This window comes from Crocodylus porosus, unplaced genomic scaffold, assembly GCF_001723895.1.
Source record: "Crocodylus porosus isolate Cpor-Errol unplaced genomic scaffold, CroPor_comp1, whole genome shotgun sequence".
In the NCBI taxonomy this organism is placed as follows: Eukaryota; Metazoa; Chordata; order Crocodylia; family Crocodylidae; genus Crocodylus; species Crocodylus porosus.
Genome location: NW_017728951.1, coordinates 14,938,614 through 14,949,741, shown reverse-complemented (window position 1 = coordinate 14,949,741; position 11,128 = coordinate 14,938,614). Strand labels below are relative to the sequence as shown.

At 39.7% G+C, this 11,128-nt stretch overlaps 1 protein-coding gene across 1 annotated transcript in view; it reads left to right on the top strand.

The window, feature by feature from the left end:
* SLC18A2 (solute carrier family 18 member A2) overlaps positions 1–10,452 on the top strand; it is a 33,872-nt gene extending 23,420 nt beyond the window's left edge. The window contains exons 10-15 of the mRNA XM_019555966.1: positions 1,442–1,520; positions 1,770–1,821; positions 2,313–2,376; positions 3,241–3,360; positions 3,982–4,115; positions 8,070–10,452. Of these exons, the coding sequence (XP_019411511.1) occupies positions 1,442–1,520; positions 1,770–1,821; positions 2,313–2,376; positions 3,241–3,360; positions 3,982–4,115; positions 8,070–8,180 (560 nt within the window). The 3' untranslated portion in view covers positions 8,181–10,452. The remainder of the gene's footprint in view (positions 1–1,441; positions 1,521–1,769; positions 1,822–2,312; positions 2,377–3,240; positions 3,361–3,981; positions 4,116–8,069) is intronic.
* Positions 10,453–11,128: the final 676 nt, after the last annotated feature.

Here is an 11,128-nt window from a genome sequence, read left to right as displayed (position 1 = left end):
TGCCTCATAAAATGCTCTAAACCAGAAGGGAATTTTTAAAAAATCCCCTATTCCTTATTATTTACAGATCGCATGATTTTTTTAAGCTGGCAGAGCACTCAAAAAACAAACCAACCCACAACAGGTCAGACTTTTCTGACACTATGGATTCCTATTTGAAATGGTTTGGTTTATCTTATGAATCGTATTTGCACAGCTAACAGTGCTAACACCTGCAGTGCCAGTGAAAGGATCTCAAGGCACCCTAGTTGAGAATCACTGTCTTAAACCTACTGACCCTGTTTGATTGTTTCTCAGAGCTAGTTCCAGTAATTCTCTTACTCTTTCTATCCTGGCTTCTTCCACTTGCTGCCCCCATCAATGTTTGCCAGCAGGGCATCTCCAGCAGAAATCCTTACCTGAACTCTGAAGAACCTGACAGCATAAAGCTACTTGTAGTAGGACTTCTCTCCTCTGAGAGCAGGCTTCCTCTTACACTTCCCATTAGCTTTGAATCTCAGTCACCTGCTGTCTGTCATGTGATCTAGGAGGAGGGGAAGACCACGGGGACGGGTCTTGAACCCAAGTCAGAGCTTCCCTCTAGCAACTCAAAGTTGTACAGCAAAAAACTACGTAGAAAAAAAATATGTATCTTTGATCCAAAATAACAGGTCTTATAAATTAGGCACTAGGGAAGCTGGCATTGCAGGGTCAGAATGAAAATTACCCTGGATGACTAACAGGCTTAATTTTGTTCTCAAATTGAGTTCTAACAATTCTAACTTTTGACATTTTTAAAAAAGAAATAGTGCTCTTCTAAAGTATTGTTTTTACCATTTAATTCCCTTTACATACACTTAGCTTTAATTCCTACCTAGCGAAGGGCCACGCTGGCATTACAATCTCACCTCTAGAGCCGCTAGAGCTACCCTTGGAGTGAGATTGTGACTTGTGAAGTTGCAGTCCTTCTGCTCCAGGAAGGACATCAGCAGAACACAGGCTCTGCTTCCTCCTGGTTCTTCTTGCCAGGTTATACTTGTAGAAGACAGACGCTCCTTAAAAACCACAATCCCCTTACGTATTGGAAGTAGTAGTAAATTGCATTGGTGCAAAGACCATCTCTTAGTTACAATGGGCTTCATCTGGTTAAAAGATGCTATATACATGGGAGGAGTATACTCTTGTTCTTTGTCTCTTTCATAAATCCTCCCCTCCAGATCCTTATAATTGATACTGAAAAACTCTTTTCAAAGGCACCATGATGCTGTTGCATTTGATGGGTAATCTCAAACCTCATTAGACTTCATGAAAGGACTGAAACATGCCGGATATTTGATGGCTAGGGCCAGGCACCTGAACTCTGTTAGATGCGCTTAAATCAAAATTGTTGTGTCTGAATTTATTAGTTTTTCTAACACTTCATTGAACTCATGGCTGATAAGCTCTCTTTCATATTTTTCAGGCATCGCTTTTATTCCAGCTAGTATCTCTTATCTTATTGGAACTAATATTTTTGGGATACTCGCACACAAAATGGGAAGGTATGCTTAATTAAAAAAATCCTTTGACATATTCTTGTAATATTTCTAGTGCTTCCTAAGGCTGTTACTTGATAATAGAAGCCATTAGATTTTACTAGAAAATTATGCCAAATAGTTCATTAAATAAAATAACGTTGCTATTTCTTTGGTTATGAACCTCTGCACTTCAGAAATAACACTGAAAAATGCAAAACTGCTTCTATTGTCTGCATTTGACTAATGTCTAAGAGAATGTTTCTTCTTTAATAGATGGCTTTGTGCTCTGCTTGGGATGATAATCGTGGGAATAAGCATTTTATGTGTGAGTAAAATTTGTCCTAGCAACAAAACTAACTGCCAGCTCAACTCAAACTTTTCTGTATTTTGTCTGGTAGATTTTTATTGTAGTTGCTGCCTTGTGATACCTTTTAAAATGTTATTTTAATATTTCCTAGTGTCCAATCCTCAGTGCCTTCTGCTTCCATTATCCTTAATAGTGCTTATCTTTTGGCAGGAGGTTATAGTCTTGAGGAATCAGGAGCATAATTCTGTAATGTTCTCATCCAATTAATTATAGCTTACTATATTAAGATGTAATTAAATGCAATAATTACATTATTGTTGTTATGGTGCAATTCTGTGAAACAATACAAAAGAGTTACTACTTATGTTTTAATTTGCCTTTCTGTGCAAGCAGTTCTATGGTTCCAGGCAACACACTTAATTGCTCTGAAGAGTTATTTGAGAGAAAGAAAATAATGCAATTAGCAATATATGATAGGATATATTACATTTCTGAAATTTAATTTTCAGGTACCATTTGCCAAAAACATATATGGGCTCATTGCACCAAATTTTGGGGTCGGGTTTGCCATTGGTAAGTAAAGCGACATGTAATCTGCTCTTTACTTTCTGTTGCCATGCTGAAAGAGGAATAACCATCCCTGGACTCTGATCTGAATTTATCTGTAAGCTAGAAATCATTTCAAGGGCTACACTCAAAGTGTTCAGCCAAGAATCTCATTAGCCAGGCTAGTTTAAACTCAGAACAATTCCATCTTTCAGATTATCTGGCTATTTAGATCATATTTCTACAATTCCAGAGATGCATTAATTGAACAAAAAAAAGGCCTCACACACTTTTTACTATTGCCCGGTATTTACCTAGAAACAGGCACATTAGAAACAGATGTATTGCTGACCCAGTATAAATATCCTGGCATAGCTATATATACTCTTTCAGTACATTGCATATAAAATATTTAAAAAGAACAGTGCTTTTTGAGTTTTTGGGTTTTGTTATTTTCATTCCAAGACACAGGAGCAGACAGATGCCTAATTTGATATTTGATGGGCTTTCTAAAGTATCTGCAGAAACAAAGAACTTGTAGTAAGCGTGTCTATTATAGTATTCATTACAAACCTTGAATCTCACACAGCTTTTGGATCTGATAAACAGCTCATGCTGTTTTCTCATTCACAGTGACAGCGTAGCTCAGGTGTCATCCATGTGAAATACAGTTTAATAATTATGATAGACTCCAAACTAATATAATCCTGTGGTTGTGTGTATAAACATGGACAGAATAGTTTATTTCCTGTAGGAACAGCTTTGGAGTGTTTTTTAAGATTAAAATCTCGTTCAGTTTCATTTAGATTTTTTTAGTTTGTACGAAAGCTAAAGAGAGAGAAAAAATGAAAGCTGCTTCATTAAATACATTTTCCCTCCTATCATCATCAGGAATGGTGGATTCTTCCATGATGCCAATTATGGGCTACCTTGTAGATCTGCGCCATGTTTCAGTCTACGGCAGCGTGTATGCAATAGCTGATGTTGCCTTTTGCATGGGGTTTGCATTAGGTAAGGACTAAATTTCTCCTGTTTGCATTGCATCTAAAGAGTTGTGAAAAGAGAAATGAAAAAGACTTAAGGGCAGTGACAGCTCTGTTAACTGTAAAACTGGTGTGCTTCTGCAGCCTGGGATTGGTGTGCAGTGGAAATAACACAGAGCGCCAGGGTGAGGATTCCACACTGCATGTATGCCATGGCTCTGTGTCCTGCACAAGATGCATCCGTGCTGTTAAAGATGTTTGAGGCAAGACAGGCACTGACTACAAAAGCTGTCTGCAGTGTTGGGCCACTGCTGTACTTGCAGCTAAAGCAATGGCTATTGCAGTCTGCCTGATGGAAGGGTTTCATTCTGTCCTCCTTCAGTCTACTGTGGGGGAACCTTGTGTCCAGCCTTTTGGCTCAGGCTTGGTGCAAAAAAGTGCGTGAAGGGTCTGAACTAGTGCCTTTGAAATCAATGGGAGGACCTCCATGAACTTCAGTGGGTGTGAAACTGGGACCCAGAAAAGGTTTGTGCTTAAACTTGGATTTAAAATCCATATTTACATTGCTCACCAGGCTTGTTTCTCTATTGATGGTCAGAAATATTTTGTACGTGCAGCATTTGTAAATAAAAAGCTTTTTTTCTAAAAGGTCCCTCTGCTGGCGGTGCCATTGCCAAGGCCATCGGTTTCCCATGGCTCATGACAATTATAGGGATTGTGGATATTCTCTTTGCTCCTCTGTGTTTCTTCCTTCGAAGTCCTCCTGCCAAGGAAGAAAAAATGGTGAGCAGATTTTCTTGAAAATCAAAACAAAATGTACTGTCTTTCTACTTCTTTAGCACTCATTTCTCAGCAACAGGACCTAAAGGTTTTCTGATATCTCTACCCTTTCACACATGGAGTATAAACTATATGCTCGGTGCATAATTTGGTATTCTTTTGCCCCTTCCTCCCACCTTTTGCACTATTTTTAACCAGACCCAATTCTTTAATCCTGCAAGACAATCAGCAATGTATGTTTTCTTGGGCTTGGAGCAATAAAGGCCCAATGAACAGTCCTAAAAAACAGTTTAATAGCTAGATTCAGTATAAAAAGCTGCACCTCCTCTGGGGTGGAGACTTGAGTTTACATAAGAGGTGCGCATGGGTTTTTTGCTGTACGCTGATTTATTGGACGTCTTGCCTTCCCTACTAGCCCCAGAAAAAGGTTTCTTGGGCTCAGCAGGTGCTGGCTTTTTCTGTGTCCTCCAAGGGGCTTTACACTGTATTTTACTCCCTCCCCTCCTCAGTTTATCTACCTGCAGACTCAGGCCTCTTGCTGAGTTTTACTTCTCATACTGCTGCGCACAAGTTTCCAGGGCCAGGCTTTGCTCTGAATATCTCTTCCATCTGTTTGGCAAGCAATTTGGGAGTTGCCAGTCTGTAGGTGCTACAGGGGACATGATAAAACATTAGTAGGTCACGTGTAGCCATCACAGGTTTCTTGCTTCAGCACTGGGGTGATCTGCAAAACCAGTGGAATCCATGCAGCATCTCTCCCTGTGCTGTACAACAGCAGGTCTAGCTCAGCCCCTCTCCCTAGGTGCCTCGGAGATCCTGCCAAAACTGAAAAAAATGCTGTTCTGGCCCTAACTGCCCTTTCAAAGTAAGAGACTTGCAGTCACCAAATGGCAAAAAACAATTGTCCACAACTCCTTGTATTAGAAATGCAGTGGCATATCTCCGAAAGGTATGAGCAGAACACAACTGATAGGAGCCTTCCTATTTGGGGGAGGCACAAACAGAATGGAACAAAATACTCGCTGAAATTCCAACAAACATGGGTGCAATGGACCTCCTGTGCTGTCAAGTCCAAAAGCAATTTCCCAGAGATGTCTTTTGACTGCTCAGTCTGACCTTTCCAGACTGCACTAGTCATTTTACACAGTGGTTAGAACTGGGCAGCAGAAAAGAGAGCTGCTGCTATTTGCCAGGCACATGGACTTTGGCAACTTTGCTTCAGTCTTTGCTAGTTGCAGCTCCTTGCATTTTGAAATGTCTATTGGAAGACAGGAATGGGCTTGGTGAGTACCAGTATGAGGGAAGAGTACCTACCAGATTGCTCAAGAGATGATTCAGGTTTCTGAGTCTCTTCAAGAAAAGATCCTAGCTGCAGCCAGGGAAAATAATAAGGGTTAGCAAATGGTGGCCTAAGAGCAAGCCAGAAGTTCTGGAAGACTGAAGTTTCAAGGAGTATTTGATGAATGCAGTGCCAGAATCATGAACAGCAAAGTGCACTTCCTGGAGGGAATCCTCCATTTTCAGTTATTCCTGCAGCTAAAGTGCCCTTGGGGGGCGATGGGGGAGGAGGGAGCACTTGCCATGTGAACAGTCTTGGGCTTGTGAATTTTTGAGCCTTTTAGTTTTTATAAAAAACTTGTGCTGGTTTTACCTGATCAGACAAGTCTTCATACAAGCCAGGATAGACAGTACGTTATTTTGATAGCCCTTCTGAACTGCTTAATTTAGCCACTCCGAGGGTCAAATGAAGACATCTTTCCCATCTACTGTGGTCTTTTTTTGTCCTCCTTTCCTTCTTCCTTTCTCTTCCACTGACCTATTAGCAAAGGAGCGTGGAACAAAGATTACAATGGGTAAAATTCCAAGGCTGTGGCTAGGAGAATCTCCTGTTTCCATTGATTTTTTTTTTTTTTTACAGATTATCTCCAACATTTCCCACTGCTTTGAAACATAAGGCAGTAGTACAGGAGGGGAAAGCAAAGAGAACCACACTAGGCAAGGAGGAAACACTGCTTATGAATGAATGCCGGTTTTCATCTGCCTGTGGTGCAGATGAATTAGAAAGAATTTGTCCCATGGTGAAGACAACAAGCTTAGTTACAGCTGCCTTTTACAGATAAAAGGCCAGAGCTACATTGGAGTTATTTCCCAAACAAGTATTTAAACCTACACAAAAATACCGGATTTTTTAACCCTCAAGGACCTGAAACAGCATGTGTATTTTATAAGTTTATGAAATTAAATCCTGACCCCGCTGCCTTCTCTAGGGAAAGGGCCTCACTTCAGATGTTTATCCAGCAGTACCTTGATTGGGGCCTACCAGTACTATTATATACTTCATAGTCGCCAAGAACAACACTCTTTAAGCAACTTGTCACTGAACTAGCATTGTTCAGCTTTCAATTTGGAGGAAGAGTTCCTACTGTATTCCATTAGTGTTGCATGATTAATTGAAAGCCATAGACTAGGATGTATATAGTTCATAGGCTGTGCTCTGAATCTTGCGGAAAAACTTTGCTGAGGCATTAAGAAAGACAGATTTCATGGTGATGGCCAAAAAGTCAATGTTATGCTTTTGGCAGGTCCTTTACTGTAATAAACAAATTTTATAGGGCAATTAGAATTTGGTGGCCAGTGATTTCAATGCAGTCAGATTACGATCACGTCATGGCTGAGTGTAACAAAGCCATTAACAAAGCCAATCGCACCTTGTCGTGCATTAGCAGATGCATGACCAAGAGACTGAGGGAAGTGATACTTCTCCTCTATGCGGCATTGGTCAGGCTGCAGCTGGAGAACTGTGTCCAGTTTTGGGCGCCGCACTTCAAGAGGGACACGGAGAATCTGGAGAGAGCTCAGAGGAGGGCCACTCACATGATTAGTGGCCTCTGTGAAAGACCCTACGAGGGGAGGTTGAGGGATCTGGATCCCTTCAGCCTTCACAAGAGACATCTGGGGGGAGACCTTGTAGCTGTCTATAAGTTTATCAAGGGAGGACAACAGAGAGTTGGAGGTATGCTACTTACCAGGGCACCCCTAGGAGTAACTAGGAACAATGGGTACAAATTAGTGGAGAGTAGATTCCGGTTTGACTTAGGAAGAAATTTTTCACAGTAAGGGTGGCCAGAATCTGGAGCGGGCTGCCAAGAGAGGTGGTACTGTCCCCTAACTTGGAGGTCTTCAAGAGGAGGCTAGACAGGCACCTAGTCATCTGACTGTGGCCCTCTTTCCTGCCTGGGGCAGGAGGTCGGATGCAATGATTCTTCGTGGTCCCTTCCAACTCTACAATCTATGAATCTATATAGGGTGCAGTTCACACTTGGACCATTTTCTGTCTTGGATTAGGCACACAAGTCATGTGGAGCTCAAAGGATTTTTACTAGCATGTTCCTGGGCTTAATCTGGACTTTTCAGTAGAGCTGAGTCTGTCTCACTGTAAAACACTATAAAAGCTGTTACTTGCTTAATGTGGAGCCTGAAACCAGGGGAAAAAATTAAATGCATGTTCAAAGCAACTAATAAAATGTCGAATAGCAATAGCACAGACTAGTCCTATGGCTTTGCAAAGGCAGCAGAAGTGGTAAGGAAATCAAGCAATGGACAGAGCCTTTGCTCAAGGAAGCAGCTTTCCACTTTCTTGCAATTCACATAACTAACAGTGATCTGAACTAGAACTAATTCATTATTTGTAATGCATAAGAACGATAACACAAGCACCCCAGCTTAGCTACCTGTGGTGAAAAACAGTTTCAACTGAAGTTCACTATGGAGCTGGGGGTAAAGATTTCTTTTACCTAGCCAGTGTATATAGGTTTGTCCTATTTTTACTGAAATTAGGGATGCTTTCCTGAAAGAAGTGGAAGTGTCTAAATCTGTGGCTGCAGTTGTGTAGTTACCTGCCGACCCCCGACCCGCATACAGCATAACTGCTTATATCTATGCTCTGTTTTCTTTTAGGCAATACTCATGGATCACAACTGTCCTGTTAAAACAAAAATGTACACTCAGAACAACATCCAGTCCTATCCCATAGGTGGTGACGATGAAGAGTCTGAAAGTGATGAATGATACCCAGAGCCATACCCAGTATTTTGGTGTTCAAAAAGCAGTGTTTCATGTGAAACATTTCATCCAGAAATATGTTTTAGTTTTACTGTACTTTTAATGGTGAAATAGTCAAGAAACCAAAGGTATATTATTAATTTCTGATGGCTATAAAGCAGACTGCTGCCTTATGAAGAGGGAAAATAAAAAGCTTTTATAGGGGTTTGTATAAACAGTGTTAAACTTCATGTATTTAATTTTGTTAAATATTATACAGTATATTTTTGATTAAATGTGTAGTATAAATCTATATAAATATAGTTTTTTTAAAGTTCACTTGTGGACACTTTCACACAAAACTTCATTTTATGCTTAGAGCCATTGGTGGGGCAAAGTCAAGTCAGTAAAACTCTTTTTTTTTTTTTTTTCCCAATCTGTGGAATAAATTGAGTTTGAGGATGACACAGCTATCCCCTCTCGATCCTTTTTAGGGTTAGTGTGCTCCCTCAGGCACACGCAGACTGGAATGACAAGGCAGTGTTGCATAGTGTTGGGGTCATGCAGTGCCAGGTTTTTATTTCTTGTTGCTGACTCCAGAGTCAAGCTCTGCTTACAAAACTGGTGGCACAGTGAGAGTGCTGGGTAGGGAGGGAAAAAATACCCCACTTTTTTCCAAACATTTGTGTTCACACAGGTCAGTACATTTTTTTTACTACTTTGATTTTTAATACAGTTTGAACCCACAAGCTGGTTACATTGGTGGGAGAATTCATGAATATACATATTTAATTTTAGGAGTGGAAGAATAATAACAGAGCTAGTGTATATTAAAGATGGTTGATGTATAAGATTTACCCTTTTTATATTCAGATTTATTTTGTCATATCTCTGAAACTTTATTTTAGATACTTACACATTCATTTAAGGTGTTTAATAGTTGATATTGCAGAATCACAGTATTTACTCGTGAGTCCTACAAGTAAGATGATAAACATCCATAGTTGCTTTGAGCAATTTGATTTTCAGGCTGATAGTTGGCTAGATAGATACCTAGACATGTTTATGGTTTCGTCTGTTTGAAAATTAAGTCAAAATATAAATTACACTTAATAATGGAAAAGGAACAGACAATTTGTTTCCAATACCTCAAATTATCATTTGATGAAGCTAAATCTAATGGAAAGAAAGTACTGCAGTAAACAATCAACCTACACATCTGCACCGAGGAAAAGAAACTTCAGAAGTAAAACAAATGCTCAACAAAAAACAACGTGCACTTTTATCCAGTGGTGTGTGCATTTTGGTTTTATTTGTAACTGAATCTTAATGTGCCTTCATGTAACAGCAGATGTTTTATGGACTATAGCGTAGATATTCTGTGTTTACATATAGTTTTGTAAAGTTTATATAGTATGCTCAGAAAGTATTGAAATGCTGTGGATCAAACTTCAAGTATCTCTTTGTTGATAATTATGGATTCAGATGCCAGAAAAAATAAATAAAATGCAACCTAAACTACATCATGATTTAATTGTAATAAAATGTGATAAAAGGTTACCATCTTTTGTGCCAAATGGAAAGGAGGCATGATGGACTTCACCTAATCCACGGGAAAACAACACTTAATTCATGTAGTGGATCTATGCTTTCCACTAGTGGGATTAAAAACTTTACCTCAAGGAGAAAGGCTGTCTGCACATAACCTGCTAACATAAAAACAAGATCTCCCAAATTATCTGTTGCTGAGTACTGATCCAAACTTTTGTCTACTATTTAAATAAATAATGCAGACAGATGTAGTGTGGCACATAGACTATTCTCTTCTAATGGACATGTGGAAGTAAATGGGAATTGTGAGAAAATATTGGTGGAGGGAGGGGGAAACAGACCCCTGAAATGGTATGAAGGACTTCAGTAGTAGCTATATAGTGCTTTCGAAGACTGACTTCATACCAGGAATCTCTTTTTCTTCTAATCTCATTTTAATGGATGCAGCTAAAGAATCTTTTTCATCCTTTGGAAGCTTATGTGCTACAACATGATCATTTAAATTTCAATTAACTGACAATATTGACAATTGAGTGAAGTGTTATTTGCTTACTCAATAATTGCATTAACCAATTTACTGCTTAAAAGTTCACAAGGTTTAGATAACATTTACCTCTGTAAAATGAAACACAGGAACTTGCATCACAGAAGAAAAGGTGGAAGGTCTTGCTCACTGATTGTTTTTACATTTTTCTTGGGGAAGAAAAAAAATAATATAAACTAAGTTGGCACTGCTACAAAAAAAAAAGCAACTGGGTGGTGTGGGACTTCTACGGAGAGACATGGGACACATCTACATGAGATGCTGACTGTGTAGTGGTGTGTCACAGCACTAACAGTGCTAATACACTACTACACATTATTATTCAGCTACTGTGAAGTCACATCACTTAAAAGGCATTTGCCAGCACTACTGTGCGGTAACTTGGAATCACTTGAAAACTCCTATACCCTAGTTATTGCACATTAATTTAGTACTTGGTTATACAAGTACTGAATAAATGCACAGTAACCACTGCGCAATAGTGTCTTGTGTAGACGTGCCCACAGGGGTCAGACTCCTCCTTTAAAAGCCAAGGGCCAGACACAGAAACATGCGCGGCCTTGCTGTGACTGACCTCAGGTACTACTTCATCACGGAGCTTTTGGACAGCACACCCAAGCAGCACAGAGCCAACTGGCTGTGCTATATCACCCTGCCCATCCACAGGGATGTGCACTGAAAACTGGCACAGTTTTGTACATCTGTACCGCTGCCTCACTCTCCCCTTCCAATGTGCAATAAAACACTGGCTGTAGTGGTGTGTTTTTGCAGTTGTGCTACATTGGGCATATTTGTGTATTTCTCCCTAAAAAGTTATTATACCTTAGATGATAAACTATTATAATGCAAATATATTAAATATAACATAGTGCAAAGAAGT